Raw genomic sequence first — 16,629 nt, forward strand, 5'->3', positions numbered from 1 at the left:
ATTCCAGTTGCCACTGTGCTATATCTATCAGAGAACCCCAAAGAGCTCTCACTTGAAGTAGATTGCCCTTTGATCCTGTTTCTTTTTGAGAGTGGTGTGGTTGTTGTGCAAACCAAAAGCTGAAGAGAATACTGAGGACTGGGCTTTCCACCATATATCTCATGCTATGGAGAGAAGAGAGGAATGCTCTGAACTCCTGCATTCCATTAATAGCTAAGCATAGTGTATCCATCTACAGGCTCACCTGACCCAGAGTGCATCCAGGTGCTGAGAATTTAGGCAGTGAATAGAAGGTGCAGCATGGCTCAGTGAAGACTTTCAACCCTCTAAGCTGGGCCTGTGATCTCAGAGAACTGCTTCAAATAAAAATCAGTTCTCTCTGTACTCTAAGGAGAGTAGTTAATCTTTATCATGACAACTTAAGGCCATGGCCAGATTGAATGGCATTGCTCAGAGCTCCATTTCCTAGCACAGCTTATTTTCCTGGTTGGCAATGAGTTAACCCTTCCTGGGGCTCTGAGAGTCATACAGCACTTGGAGAGAGGGCTGGGAGCATTGTTTACTTTTTAATTTATTGATGTTCAAATGAACTTCAAACCATCAATGGAAATTTTTGGTTTCATGGAAACTATATTTTTATAAAATTAGAGCAATAACCATATCCAACTAATTTTTCAAGATAAAATTATATAGAATATTATCATTTTCTGCTTATAATCAGGTACATTTTTTTCTAGCATTTTTCTAGCACACCTTCTTCTTCCTTCCAGTTGCATTTTTGGATACCTTGGAATAGAGCAAAGTTCAACATACCTACATTTTTCTGCTCCACAATAGTGCTATTAATCATCTACCTCTCTCTTCTCCAAACAATACAAACACATCAATCAAAATGTATACTACAGTGACTAATTCCTAAAGTGCCTATCCAAAAAAAAAAAAAAAAAAAGCAACAGCCAATTTTGTAGTCCTTGCACAGTGCTACAAGTTGCTAACTTTATGCAAACAGATTTTCTGTATCTCCTAACAAATTAAAAAAATGAATTATTGTGATGAGGTATATTACCCCTGGGAGCAGGAGGGAATATGCCAGATAAAATTCTAACAGCACAATGAAAATTTCATGTGATTAAAATTCTGGAGAAATTTTCTGAGTATTTGATATATGTGTAAAAATGCAAAATAATGACTAGCTTGCTAATTATCTTTAAAAAATATACTTCATATTTAGGTATGCTGGATTTCCCCCCTAGATCCTAGATCGAAGGTTTTCAAATTTTGTATAATTTCTTATCCTTAACTTACAAAATTTTCCCCATCTCTTCACAAAATATTTGAAGCATATTTTTAGGCATTGTTGCCAAACTTGTTCAGGTATGTGTATGTCTAATCTCCCTGTAAATATCCCAGAGGCTATAAAAGCTAACTTAGAAACAAGCAGTGATTCAAATCTTCTTCTAGCTGGAAGATTTAAATAATACAAAAACATTCACCAGTAGAACATCCAACCAAGGTGCCCAGATCTTAATCATCTTTTGGCTCCGGTCTGAATAATCCTCTAAATAACACAGCACAGTCAAGGCAGTAGAACCATGGTGTGTATCCGCATACTGCTAATTCCTTTTGCACTTGTCTGTACCACACAGTTTAGCACATTATTACATGTTGGCTTGTTATCCAGCTGCTCCATGTGTGTGTCTTTTCTTTCAAAACACATTCTGAGATGCTGAAGAGCCATGGCCCTGGTTTAAACAGCTCTTTATATCAGATAGTCCTTAGTATGGTATCATGCACATAATAAAGGCATTTATGCTTGTTGCTTGTATGTTCTTTTAGAAACTTCTTGGGTAAAACACCTCTTGGAAAAAGTTTCAAGACTTAATAATTTTCCATTATTCAAAGAAGGTAGATTAGTACTTAGCAAAATAACTTGGCTTGTTTTTCTTTTATAATTCGATCAAAATCACCAACTTTTTGAGGATCATGAATTTGTTAGAATTCAATAGTGGCCAGAATCAATTTGATAGTCACTTATACTAAGTCACTTCATGTTAAGCTCATAAACAGCTAACAACCTATATCATTTTTAGTAGTACTATATCCCAATATTGGCTATATCAGTCCAACTTTTAAACAATGTATTCTCATTTAATAGGATCTTTTAATTTGCAGATTAGAGTCAGATCTTCCAAAATAAAATGATATACACACATACACATACACATACACACACCATACACATACATACACACACACAAAGAGTTTTATTTATTAGAATTCACTTAACCAGGAATAAAAATACATTCTACTCTTCCAATATTGTTTCTGAAGTAAAATATCATGTGTACATATAACTAAAAAGAAACCATCATGTATTTAGTAAATTGTCACAATCCATTTTTATTTCATGTATGATATAAAAATATATAAATTCCAGTTTTTATTTTTAAGTACTCTACCTATGAGGCACAAGATTGCATATGTACTTTTTTTGGGGGGGGGGCGGGTGCTTATGTTAACGTAATTAACTTACAGATCATCAGGACAATGTCTCGGTGGCTCCAGTCTCCCTCCTGTTTGCACATAATTTAAAACATCAAGGTTGGAATGAGCTGGATAAGGCTGGTGACCAAGAGTTAAAATCTCCCAAATTAGAATTCCAAAAGACCTAAGGATATTAGAGTTTGCTTTAATTATACTTATTACAAATGTCGTGTTTACAGCAGTTTCTCCAACGTAATGTTCCTGGGACTATGGGGGTCTATTTTGTGATTGGCATTATTGGCCCTATCAAAGGCAACTGGGAGACTTAAAAGCAAGTTGACCCCAAGAAAAAGTAGAAAAAGCAACTGCCTACTAGCAACACTTAGTGGAGACACACACACACACACACACACACACACAAAATGTTGCTTCTCTTCCCTGGCTGAACCTGAACTGCAGACCTCCATTATCCAAGGCTTTTATGGTGTCAGTACGTAGACACACTTACTTAGGAGTGAGTAAGAAAGCATTTCACGGTTTTGTTTGTTTTTTTCTGAGTTTGAGTGCTAGTAAACTTAGCGAAGGCATGAATAAAAACTGGCAGCACTGAAGAACTAATTTTATTTCATCACCCATTTTGCCTAGGGCCAGTTCAGCGCAACCATTATTGAACAAATCTTTACATTTTGAGCAGCTCTAATCAAAGTTTGGGGTCAACAAGCAAAAATGATGAGCTCTATTCAAATAATAAAAAGTTATCTAAACCTCCTCCATGTCCTAATCTTTTCAAGATTCATGATTTAAAGTCTACTTATAAATTAATGATCAAACATCCCAAAATAGCTGGCATCTGGACACATACTTGGACATTAATTCATAAGTACCAATTTCTATTAGTCATAGCCTCTACACTTTGGGAGAATAATAAAATACCTGAAGTAAACGTAGGTATTTCATATACACTAGTAAGATAAAGGATCAAAACTGATTGGGGAGAAGTCTCTAAACTTCTGAGACCCAGGAATAGTCCCACCTTAGCACCAGCTTTTACTTTACTTAAGGCAAATCAAAACCTCTCTGGTCTTCTGTTTTCTCACATAAAAAACAGGATTAGATAACCTTTGAAGATCCCTTTTGGCTCTGACATGAGATGGTTCTTCCCACGTTTCTCTGTATCCTGTTAAGCTCACCACACATCAGACTGAGTCGTGAAGATTCCATCTATCAAACTTTCTGGAGCCATCCACCGAACAGGGAGCAGACCTTCTCCTCTCTTCCTATAGTAATCATTTTTATAGATGTCCCTCGCAAGTCCAAAGTCCCCAATCTTCACTATCCGTGATGGGCTGCTGTAGTCTTTCACAGAGACGAGGCAATTCCGAGCTGCCAGATCCCTACAACAGAAGCTATATTTAATAATAATAATAATATAATAATAATAATAAACATGATGATGTTCCAGAGATCAGACAAATTGTACTAGTATGTCTATAAAAGAGAGAATTTTTACAGAAATTGTTGTTATTTTGAAAGAATGAAAATGTTTAATTATCTTGTATGTTTTACCTAAACTACAGATGATTATTGTGCCCATATCCATAAAAACTTTGTATCCAGGATATCACTGTACCTGTGAATGAAGTGCAGCTGCTCCAAGTAGACACAGCCTTTTGAAATATCTACACACAGGTCTACAAGGTCAACCAAGGTGAGTAAAGGACCATGAAACTGTAAGAAATAAAAGATTATAGGTACTTCTCCAGTTTGCACAAAATACACACACTATACACACATATATAAATAAATGCCTCCATATTTGCACATGTACACACACTCATACATATATATTGTTTTAAAGGAATTTTTAGTTATGGTTACAATAATTCAAGCAAAGAGGAAAAGAACTAAACTTATATGCTTTCTGCCCAAATGTACATAAATATTTAGTAAGCAGAGGCAGTATGGGATCTTTGTTGGAAAGATCTCAGGGTATTAGTTCAGACAGACCAAGATTTGAAACTCAATTCTGCTACTTACTTGTTGTATGAACTTGCTTATTTTGCTTTATTAACTCAACTTTCTCACAGGTAAAATGGAAATAATAATCCTGATTGTGTAGGATTTGAGGTAAGATATGTAATCTTGCTGGTATATAAAAGGCACTTAATAAACAACAACTGCTCTCATAAGTAGTAATAATGATAATTTAATCAATGCTAGCTAGTTTAGTCTTTGGCTCAATGTCACACTATAATATTAGTCATGACCATGGGCTCATTCCTCATATGAACCCCATATAAATTGTCAGCAATACAGACTCTATTTCAAGGTGACAGATTACTCCACTTATGTAAGAAATCCAGCACAAATAAACTGAACCTGTACTGGCTAGAATGATCTTTACATGAAAAATGCCAGTTGAAGCTTTTATTAGAACCATATGGTAAAAATTCAAAGTTCCTGCCAGGAAGCTACATTTACATACTGTCTGTCCCTCGCCATTTCCCTGCAATTACCCTGGTTCAGGCCTTTATCATCCCTGACTCATCTCAAACTTCCCATGTCTCCAGCCTCCTGTGCTTTAATTAGTGCCTTTCATTACAACCCACTGCTGGTAAGGTCGATTACAGAGTCCTGAGTACAACCCCCACGGCAGCCCCAGGCTGCACCAACCTCTCCTCATATCCATTTATTTCCCATTGTTTCTTTTCTCACCATCTGTGCTTCTCTCACACTGGGAACTTGTGGGGTTTTATACCTTCTCTGAATATCTCAGCTTCTCTTCTATATTCCTGATATCATTGTTTCCTGGAATGCCCTCCTCATCCTTGATTTACATCCACATCTTTCACTGAGCATCCATAATGATTCCCAATCTTGAAATCCCTCAATTCCTCATAGACAAGTACTCTTAAGTGCTGCTCCCTCTGCCTCCCCTAGCAAGCTCATGCCTTGTCCTTCAAGTAGGAAGATTTCTGATATCTGGGATTCAACACTGCCATGGTTCTGCTCAACCACACTGAGGTCTGATTACTAGGCTAGACCTTGCTTCCAAGAATCAGTCCCCTGCAACCCTATTCTCGTCCACTAGATGTCTCACAGTCTGGGTCTGAGTACCTGCCAGGTATCCCAGCTGGTTTACTGGTTCCTCTGTGAATGAAACTCTGCTTTGCTCTTAACAAAACCTACCCTACTTGTAAGGACTCTCTTCACAGAGAATCTTGCTCCTGAACTTTAGTCTAGCAGTTAGCGCCCTGTTTCAGAATGCTGCCTGACTGCCTGCCTGCCTGCCTGCCTGCCTGGATCTCTATCACTTACTCCCGAAAGCCCCTGTGACAGTCTGTTAGGACATTTCATCACCCCTTGTTGTACTACCTCCACTCCAGATGCTGCCCTGGGCTACCATCTATCATCTTTTGCTAAACCCTCCAGACACACTGAATTTCCATTCCGGTCTGTCCCTGGTCAGAGCCTTCCATGACTCATGTGGGTGTAGTTTCAGAGACTGTTCTGTCTCCCGCCTTGGTTATGTCTCCTCCATGAAGCCTTCCCAAGACTTCTCAGGTGGAAATTTCTCTCTCCTCTATGCTTCAGTAGTATATTCTCTACTCTATTCTAATGGGCCCTCCCACTTTCCATCATAAATGAGGTTATTAATATGTGACTTCCCTCCCCACCATGTGGCAAGTTTCTTGAGAGCAAGAGCCACATCCTTCACAGTTGTACAATAAACACTGAGCAAATATTTGATGAATTCAATTGTTTCTGGATATGTATTTGTATTATTCCAATAGCTTGGTTGTTTGTTTTTACTTTGTTTTTACTTTCTGTACCTTAATATAGTCTTAGAAAACTCCTGAGGGAGTTTTTGATTTGATATCCCATTTTATAGATGCAGAAACTGAGACCCTGAGAATAAAAGAATAGAATAAGGTTTATGGGCCTAGTTGCAGTCAATTTCTATGCAGTCAACCCAACAATATAGTCCCAGCATAGGGATAAGAAGGACGTTTGTGGTTCTGCTAGAACGCTGCTCTGAGCCCTTTCAGTGGAGAGATGGATGGCCAAATGAACTGTGCATGATGAGGGCTCAGAGCCTGTGGTGTTCCGCTAAGGTCCCTGAACCTTATTTCTGGCACTCGGCACCTAATAGCACCCTGTCCTGTATGACCAGAATGAGGGAGATCAAGCACGGAAGCTGTCCTGCACAGGTGGCAGGAAAAGCAGTAGAAGAACTGAAGTGCACTTGAGAAGTAATTATTATAATCATCAGGACCCTGGATGAATAGGAATAATTTGCAAAAAGCAGATCTATGTTTTCTTTTAGTCTATCTTCATCTTCTCTCCTCAAAAAAAAAAAAAAAAAAAAAAAAAAAAAACTACAGCTAAATTTTCTTATTAAAGATGAAGGACTGATGCATTTTTGGTTTCACGGTTTCACTCTCTCCCCAAACCTTACTGAAATGACAGTAGAAGGGAAGTTTTTATAATCTCACAATACAAATAGATCAGAAGATTAGGTATAGCACAATGAAACATTTTGGAAGACGGAAAGCAGATGGAGAAGTGGGAATTCAGAGGAGCCAACAGAAGTGAAAGCTGACCGCCCGCAGAGGGAGAAGATAAGGATTAAGCTGTTTTCACTACAGAACCCCATAAAGGCTCTGGAATTGGAGGTAGCAAGTATCTCTGAATGTAGGGGGAGTGGCAGGACTGAAAGCAAGAGGAATGTTTAGAAGTTTATTTTAAGGGGTGACTAAATCCTAGATCTCCCCACCACGGCAGGAGGCTTTCCTCTGCAGGAAACAGGCACATGTGCATGGAACACAGAAACACACACACACACACACACACACACACACACACACAGAGTGGCACCATATTCAAAGATACCAGTCATATTAAGGCACTGTGCTGAAAATGGAGAGGGGAACTAAATGAGTATGCATGTGCTGAGCCTTGAGACCTCCAGCCCCCTTCAGCATCTTGACTCCCTGAACTGAGGCTTAGGCTCTACTGCCCAGTCAGGAAACCAGCAGGTTGCTCTCTGGCATATGCTAGGGAAGACATCCAATGCTGTCATGAGGGGACCCACAATGGAACAGCAGGGTCCGATCTGACAACCAAAAGGAAGCTGTCACAGCCACGTAGGTTCTAGTCAGCTCCTTAGACCTTACTATTAAATATGAAGACCACATAGGTTCTAGTCAGCTCCTTAGGCCTTATTATTAAATATGAAGAATTACCCAACATTTGAGAAATTCCCACATTACAAACAGATCCCAGAACAAAGAAGAAAGGAAATCAGGACAGTGCAGAAAGAAAATTAACTACTTTTAAAAACTATAAAGTAGTATCCTAGCGAAATAAGAAAAATAAGAAAAGATTTTGCATGAATGAAATAAAAAACAGAAAATAATTTTAAGATGTGGTCAAAAGAACAAGTCTGTATGAAATTAAAATTTTAAGTTCTATAAAACAGAAAATCTATCAGAATTGAGAGCAAAAGGACAGTTGGAAAATAAGAGAGAACAGCTAATATGACAAAAGGATAAAGCAAAGCAAGCAGTCCATTATCTAACTAATAGGGTTTCTAGAACAAGGAAATTTTAAGGAACAAAGTGTTTTATTTACTATCAAAGAACTAATATGAAAAAAAATTTCTGGAGCTGAAAAGAACGTTTTTTTCCCAGGTGAGTGTTGAGATGGGTGAAAAGTACCATAGATAAGGAGAGGTTCCTCAAGTTTTCCAAAGAGGAGGGGCAAAAAGCAGGTCTCTGATCATAAGTCCAGGAATCAAAATGACAATTGTAAAAGCTAGAAAACATAAATGTCATGGATTTATTGTTGAAGAAAGGGGGTTTTCAACCTAGAATCAGCCAAATTATTAATCCAGTGGGAGGGAAGAATAAAGCACATTTTCTCAAAGAAAGAAAGGGGGTGGGAAAAAAGGAACCCCCCCGCTCCTTAAAATCATAGAATAGAGGAAACAAAGGTCCAACGTGGAAATTACCAGGGTAAATGTGAAGGAAACTCCTTGTATCATAGCTGTGTAGACAGCCCAGAGAACAAGCACCCGTATTGGCCCGAGGTTGGAAGTGCCCAAGAAAAAAATGTTTGGTGCTAGATTATCTGATATATTTAACCATATTGAGAAAAGAGTTAGGAAGTTTAGGTATATAGAAAACTAAATGGGGGGGTGGGTGGTGGAAGAAACACTTATTAAACTATCCTAAGGAAAAAAACACAATCATAGCATTTGAGTAATTTGGCTACAAATAATAATTACACAGTCAAAGTAATGTAAACCTGCAATATTGATTTATCTGAACATTGTGGTACGGTCAGAGGATGGGAGAAACAAAGTTTTTCTGTGTGTAGAGCTGGTGGGGTTTGGGCTGGTAAATGAATAAGTCTAGGAGAGTTAAATCTTCATTTTTTATAGTAGGCAGGTAATAGATTTCCCCCAGGATTGACAAATTAATATGCAGTATAAGCAGAGTATTCATTTAGAAACCTAGAAGTAAGTATCATGAGAAATGTGTTGATGCCTGATATGTGGGGATTAAATAGCATTTGGGATTAGATAATGAAAAACACTATAAACCTTGTCATACCTTTAAATTTTTTAGCTACATACTATGTAATTCAATAGAAATGAAAACCATTTTTTTTAAACTACAGATTTAAATTTTAGTTACTTGTTTTGTCTCATATGTTTCTCATCTAATGAATAAAGTCCGTTCCTCCAGGTGCTGTCACCCCCTGGCACTCATTCCACAGTACTTCCAGTGTCCACTGTGCCAGGCACTGCTCTAGACACTGGGAAGAAAACAGAGAATGTATTTGGAGCTGCATTTTGTCAGCAGAACTGTGGAGCTGTCAGGAACTATTAGTGTGGCTGTAGGAAAAGAGCAAGGAATTGAATGGATGGCTTGGGAAAGGATGTATGAAATCAAGTTTTGTTTTGCCTCAATTAAGTATGAGCTGCCTATTAAAATCCAAACAGATATGTCAACTGGTAGGGACATAAAGTCTAGTACTCAGTAAAGACATAGGGCTGGAAATATCAATTTGAGATACATATAGATTCACTACAAAGAAGGATGTGCCTTTTCCAATGCCACATAATCTCTGTTCTCCAGAAAACATGTTTCTGGCAGTGAGGGACCTATTTTCCTGTAAAATACTAAAAATAGGTTCAAATAACCAGAAAATTCTAGAAATTAGTCCAGGGTGCTAATTGTTCTAATCCAACATGAAGGAAATCTAAGAATTCTTTCCTAGAAAGTTTTCTAAGGTTCTATCATTGGCCAAAACTGCAACCTACTGGATTTAAAAAAAATTAATAGGACATTACAGGGTATTTGCATTACAAAACCAATACTGTGGACCCCATTTCCTACCGCTTTCATCCGGGCTTTACGCAAATAGGTGAGAAGGTCTCCTCCTTCCATCAGTTCCAGGATAATGTATTGGGGTTCATTTAGCAGGCAAACTCCAAGCTGCTTCAGAATGTTGGGATGATTAAACTTGCTAAAAGATGGAAAAAGACAGGCGGGATGACATGACAGCGATAGAAGTCCTATCTGAGGGCCTTTGTGGAATAGAGCAATTGCTTATCTATAGTTTCTGTCAAAACAAATGATTTTTTTTTTTTCTCTAATAAATGAAAGCTGCCTTTTCCAAGCGTTGGTTTGTGTGCTTGCCTTACAAAGGTAATACGGCAACCCCTAGTGGCCAATGCATACAGATAGAATAGGGTGAATTTTAGAAGAAATCACATTTATATTATTTTATATTTTGAAAAAGAGAGTAATTTTAACTAACGTCCTTCTTCAAAAGATAGTTGAAAACTATATTTTGGATCATCACAAGTATGAGATATTCTCTTTTTTTTTTTTAAGAAACAATTCAGACAAGCAGGTTTGGCTACAACTGTTTTCTCAAGAAGTCAGAAGCAAGTAAGCCCTGATCTAATAACACAGCTTGGGACCTCATTGACTACTGCCTGGGTCTTCCCTTTACGATGCCTTTGAGCCATTTTCATGGTCATCAACTGACTTTAACCTTGAGATAAGTTATTAAGACAAGGGATATTTTCATTGGTATTACTGTACTTAGGAGAATTCTCTCATACTTGGTCTACTACGCATTATTACACATTTAGAACATAAGCATATTTAAAGCTGAACAGCTTCAGAAGTCATTTACAATACACACTTCTTTTTTTTCTAGTGCAAATTTAATTTTATTAAACCTTATAATGAATGTTGTTGCTGTTTGTTTCCTTTGGTTTTGTTAAGAAAGAAAAATGTTTTGCCTAAGCACTACCTATGCCCAGGCTCAGAAGACTAGCTTTCATAGAATACTTGTCACTATAGACATGTTTCTGTTTAAACTTCAGCCATGTTCATTTTGGGCAAGATCTGTTACGTCAAGTCATTTTGAATGTTAAAAATCCACCAGTCAGCTGTAAAAGTTTCCTGCCCATACCAAGCAAGAATCATTTCAGAGCTGCCCTGATACCTCATCAGATGTGCCTCCTTCAGGAATTCAATCTTCTCCTGGTCTGTGGAGCCCTTCTTCAAAGTCTGTGCAATGTAAAAGAAAGCTGGGAATCAGTAGAGCAGACATTCCTGTGAGCTCAGTGGGTTAATGGAGACAATCTTTGTTTCGTTTTGTAATATCTACCCTGAAAGCTTGAAACAGATAATGGATAATGCATGTGCGTGTGTTCTGCAAGCCTATTCAAAAGTTAGCTCTTGTTACTGAAAGTATTTAAGTAGGAAAATCTGATAGATAAAAGATCTAGTAATATTTACACAAAGTCTCTTAAAATGTAGAAATTTTAAAAGGAGAACAAATTTGACATGTAGGCAAATTTCTTAATTTTTCAGTTTTCTACCTAATATCTATTTTCCCCTGCTTCCTTGTTAACAATACCCTAATCTGTTTCTTAAAGATAAGGTACCCACTCTCAGACCATTGATTTAAGGTAATCATGAAAATCGTGTTCTACAATTCTCCACCCTCTCTTGCAAATAAGGCTCAGTTCTGGTCAATGAATTCTCTGGCCTGTATGAAGATGCAATGCCAGATTCTTTGATAACCATCTTGGGACCATGAGGTAACACACATGCACAAAGTCAAAAGAATTTCAGATATAATGGCTCTGACCTGACAGCCCTGAAACCAGCAGTCATCTTGTTATGTGAGAAAAAGAAACGCTTATTTAAACCAGTTGAGAGAATTTTGCCAACTTTTCTGGTTGTATAGCATACCCTTAGAGTAATAAATTCCTAACAAGCTTTGAGCAAGATATTGTTCAATTACATAAAAGACTCATCATCCCTCAATCAAAAGAAAATTTTACAAAAATCTGAGAGTATATCCAGCGCTTCCTTAAAATGACATTAAATATACCATGATGAATAATTGTGTAGTATAGGGGTCAACAAACTAGAGCCTGTGGACCAAATTCATCCTGTCACCTATTTTTGTACAGCTTGCAATCTGAAAATAGTTGTTACATTTTTATTTTATTTTATTTTCCAGCTTTATTGAGGTATAACTGACATGCTACATTTTCGAATGGTTGAAAAAAGTATAAAAAAGAATGATATTTCATTACACATGAAAATTATATGAAATTCAAATTTCAGTTTTCATAAGTAAAATTTACCTGGAACATAACCACACTCATTGGTTTACAAGACTATGGCACTTTTGCACTGCAATGGTAGAGTTGCATAGTTGCAAATGACATGATATGGCCAGCAAGCCTAAAATATTTACAATCTGCCCTATTCCTAGTACTTTGAGAATGTGCTTAACAACCCCATCTTTATTATATTTGAAGAGCAGAAACTGTCTGCTGGGTCTTAACTAATTAGTAATCAAAGAGGTTACTATTAATTACAGAGCTTATGTAGGAAATGGAAGAAAAACATAGTGATTTCTGTAGCCATGGACAGGCTCCTACCTTCTGCCAGTTCCTTCTTCTATCTATGTAAATCAAGGTAAACATGCTTACATAACATGTCAAAGAGTTAAAAGATCCACATTACCTTCACTGCTACTTTGGTTTCTCCACTTCCAACTCCTAAGATGTCTACTGCTGTCCCTTCATACACTTCTCCAAAGGCACCACTTCCCAATAAGAGACGCAGAGTCAGTTTTTCCCGAGGGAACGCAGGAAGACTTTCAATCTCCTCTTGGGTCGGAAGAGTACTAGAAAATAAGAATATTTTTGGTCTCCCAAAATATATATGATTTACAATGGTTAGTGTTTAAGAGAGAAAGAGAAATCACATGGCTTGCAATGCTTTAGTACATTCTAGGTGATACAGTGACATAAAATTTTGAATTCCTATTCCTCCCTATTCTATCATTCAGAATATTCCTTCCCTATCCCCAAAACCAAACAGACCATGTCGCTTAGCTTCTAGCACCTTCATTTTGATAGACACATGCCTGTGCTTGCATTGCCTCAAGATCTTCAACTATACCTTCTTTTGTTAAAGTTATCAATTATTAATTTCTTTAGGTTACCTATGGTGTAAACAGCTATTGCAAACTAGTCATAAATACATCTGGATATATGAGCTAAAAAGCTTTTATTTTAACTATTTCACACATCTGATTTCTTATGTAAAAAAAATTTCCTATGACCACAAAAACCAACTCCATCACTATCAGGTTAACTTTTAAAAAGCCAAGCCTTTTACTTTTAATATTATAAGGTGAAAAAAATGCTTCTGCTTTAAAACCTTTGAATGTTTAAAAGAGAATCTTGAATGTCAGATGTGCTGAGTATTTTCTCAAGGAAAAGTCACCTCTAAATAGCTAATTTAGACCACTTCTGTGTCTACGTCAAATCCTTTATTTTTATGTCTTGTATTATAAATTCCAAGGCCTATGACTACATAATTCCTTTTTGTATAGACGAGAATATAGTGTATTATATAAAAAGACATTTAAATGTTTTCTTTAGTCATGAAGACAACAGAAATTCAAAACTGATCTAGCTTAAAGAGTTTTTTGAGGCAATCCCCATACAACTTCTGAAAACAGAATTAAATTGCCTTAATAGCAAACACACAAGACCTTTGAAATTCCTCTCTTCCAGTTGCTTCCATCTGAACCAATCATGTTACTATCTACTCTCTTCGACATAGTATTTAAATCCTTGTTTCATTTATTTTTGAACTACATGATAAAACACTGGAAAACAATTGATTTTTGCTTGTTTTCCTTAGGATAGGATACCCACGTCATTTGCCATCCATCCCAGGTCACATCTGAGAGTGGAAGGGTGTATTATTAATAATTGTGCTAGACTAATGGGCATAAACCAGGATACCCCTGCCCGCTCTTCGTCTACATGCCCCATGACGACGGCCCTAGTCACGCACTGTATTGCATAGCAGGCGTTAGCCAGTCCTACTCCAGCTGCCAGACCTCGCAGCTCAGCCAATTCTTTGTCTTCGTTTATGAGAACTGTCAGCCTTTCCTTGGGAGTTTTTTGATTCTTTAGTCTTCTATGCCAGACTACAAAGAAAAAAGACATAATTTGCAAATAAAGCATTGCTTCCTTTTCCCTTTAGAAAATGTTAACAGTACATTTTAAGCATTTATATATAAGAACATTATTGGTACAACAGAATTTGATTGAAAAATATGCCCATAATAGAAAAACTAATTAAGTCTAGGTACAAAGCTATATAAAAACACATAATTTATACCATCTCACTTTTCATCTCAGTTTCAGAGTAGTTTCATATATTTCTTATTGCTCTTATAAACAAGTTGAAGCATCTTAATATCACAGCTTCTCAAAATCACCCATGAACCAGGGTCAAAATAAACCAAAACACAGTTGCATAATAATTATTAGTGAAACAAATTCATTTCTGAGTCCAGATATGTCCAAGTTATACTTCTCAGTAGACCTGAGGAATGCTTTCAATAAAATGGCATGCCTTTTAAAAAATGCAAAATACAAGAGCACATATCTATTGTTGCTCATATTCATATATACGAATACAGAGAAAAATTATTGGAATGAAACCTGTCAAATGTTAGCAGTTGTTTCCCTAGTTGTGGGTGATTTGTATTATATTCTTCATATAATGAGTGGATATTATTTTTATAATCATAAAAATAAATGATATTTTTGAAGATTAAAGTACAATTATGTCAATAAGGTGATCCATCTATGCAAGAATATTGGCTCAAAAGCTGAAAACAGCAAGGATGCTTTGTGAAATGGTCATGAAAATCTGAAATTTATTCCATAGTAGCTTCTGTACTCAACAAGTTAGAGTTTTAGTCAAGTGAAATTCCATCTGAGGGACCACACAAGGAAAGATCTTAAGTATTTTTGCTAATGCAATTTCTCAAACCTGAAATGTTCTCAGTAACCTTCTTAGTTTTTAAAGGCACAGGTTAAGCACCCTTCCCTCCCATCTTCAGTGATGCCTTCTGAGACCTCTGCAACCTCTTCTTTCTGAACTTATAAGGCTAATTGTGGCTCTCAGTGAGCACTCTGTCACTATCATATGTAATTCGATTACCGTTGCCTTTTACTGGGTAGCACATATTTCATTATTTGTCTTTTCACACAGATCAGTCTTACTTCTTGAATTAAATGGCAAGTTCGCTAGGTCAGCAATCATGTTTTACACTTTATCATTCCCTCTGCTCTCAGCATATGGCTAATGTTGCACATTAGATATGACCACTCACCAAAGCAAAGGATGTCAATGCTTATTTTTAAACACTTGATTCGACTTTATATTCATAAATATCAGACTGAGGAGAGCTCTCAGCACAATACAAATTTTAAGACAATTTCTATTTTCCATTATTTTAAGAATTCAGTCTTTTCTCATGCACTTACACACTCCTATTAATAAAACCACATGCACTGCTACAAAAGCAAATAACCAGATTAGCTTAGCTATACTCAAAAATCTGTGAGTTCCAAATAGAATAAAGACCTTTAAGTCCTGAGAAAGTCAGATATCCATAAGATGTCTTGAAAGCACAATAGGTTGTCTGAGATTATCTCATGTTCATCCACTAGAGTTAGGGTTTAAACAATGGTGATGTACAAGTAGGCAGGCAAAGGTCAGATGAAAGATTCTTCATGTAATACTTCTTCCCAGTAGGAAAGCAGACAAGCAGTCAAGCCTATATGCCAATTTCCAAATATACTGCAGTCATATGTGTAATTCTGGAGGGGCTGGCTTAGTGGCACAAACATCAGCTGTGCAATACGTAGACTCCCTGGCAGAGTCAGCTGAAATTTTTAGCTTTCCAAGTTTGCTGGAGTTCCATATATTATCTGGGTAAAATATGTGAAAACAAATTTCAAGTCAATTTTCAATGTGCTCTCCAATAGCTCATGACTCCAGTTCGTTTGGGAAAAGAATAAAGATTTAGAACACTGAACAAAATATTGGCTTCTTTTATCCTGAGAGAGTTCAACTTTGTTTGTGACTTTTCCTTATTTTTGAAAAAATAAGCCATAATTTTCTGAATATGTGTGTGAGTTTTCTTTTCTGGTAAAAATCATGCCTCTCTTGTAATATTTCAGCTCGTCAGGGACTTATAATGTTAATAGGGCAACCATACATTTTATAATCCAAACCAGGACATTTTAGGTCTGAAAGAACGTGATATCAATGTTTATGCTGAAACAATAGGAATGAACCAGGATTTATGATCACCATAATTACCCTGCAGGCCCAATATCTGACCAATTCTTTTGAGATTATCACTGTATTTTTTCATCATTAAAATGATTTTTTTAAAAAAGAGTTTTAGGATAAGCATATTAGCATAAAATGAATAGTGGAAAAAAGATAGTTTTCTATCTACCTAACTTTATCCTTCTGCTTTCATGGTCATTTATAAATGAACAGAGATTTGAGATAAGCAAGTCAGACATCTAAAAGTAAGAGTGAATCCTACAAGCCAGAAATGGATCTTCTGCAATAGAGGCCCTGCTCATTCCAATCCAGGCTGTCTGCCTAGAGACTCAAACTATTCCAACCAAGGACTGTCACTGGTCTCCTATTAATCCTACACTTTTTTTTTTATACCCAGAGTAATTTTTTAAAATTTATTTCAAACTAC

The 16,629-nt window shown here is 36.7% G+C and overlaps 1 protein-coding gene across 9 annotated transcripts in view; it reads right to left on the minus strand.

Moving 5' to 3' along the window:
* ROS1 (ROS proto-oncogene 1, receptor tyrosine kinase) overlaps positions 1 to 16,629 on the minus strand; it is a 127,945-nt gene that overhangs the window by 13,997 nt on the left and 97,319 nt on the right. For all 9 annotated transcript variants that reach the window (XM_015600139.2, XM_025042432.1, XM_015600142.2 and 6 more), the window contains 7 exons: positions 13,902 to 14,037; positions 12,555 to 12,717; positions 11,014 to 11,078; positions 9,891 to 10,020; positions 4,115 to 4,212; positions 3,675 to 3,878; positions 2,534 to 2,668 (listed from right to left, as the gene is read on the minus strand). In XM_015600139.2, the coding sequence (XP_015455625.1) occupies positions 2,534 to 2,668; positions 3,675 to 3,878; positions 4,115 to 4,212; positions 9,891 to 10,020; positions 11,014 to 11,078; positions 12,555 to 12,717; positions 13,902 to 14,037 (931 nt within the window). The remainder of the gene's footprint in view (positions 1 to 2,533; positions 2,669 to 3,674; positions 3,879 to 4,114; positions 4,213 to 9,890; positions 10,021 to 11,013; positions 11,079 to 12,554; positions 12,718 to 13,901; positions 14,038 to 16,629) is intronic.

Source organism: Pteropus alecto, unplaced genomic scaffold, assembly GCF_000325575.1.
Source record: "Pteropus alecto unplaced genomic scaffold, ASM32557v1 scaffold79, whole genome shotgun sequence".
NCBI classification, from domain to species: Eukaryota; Metazoa; Chordata; class Mammalia; order Chiroptera; family Pteropodidae; genus Pteropus; species Pteropus alecto.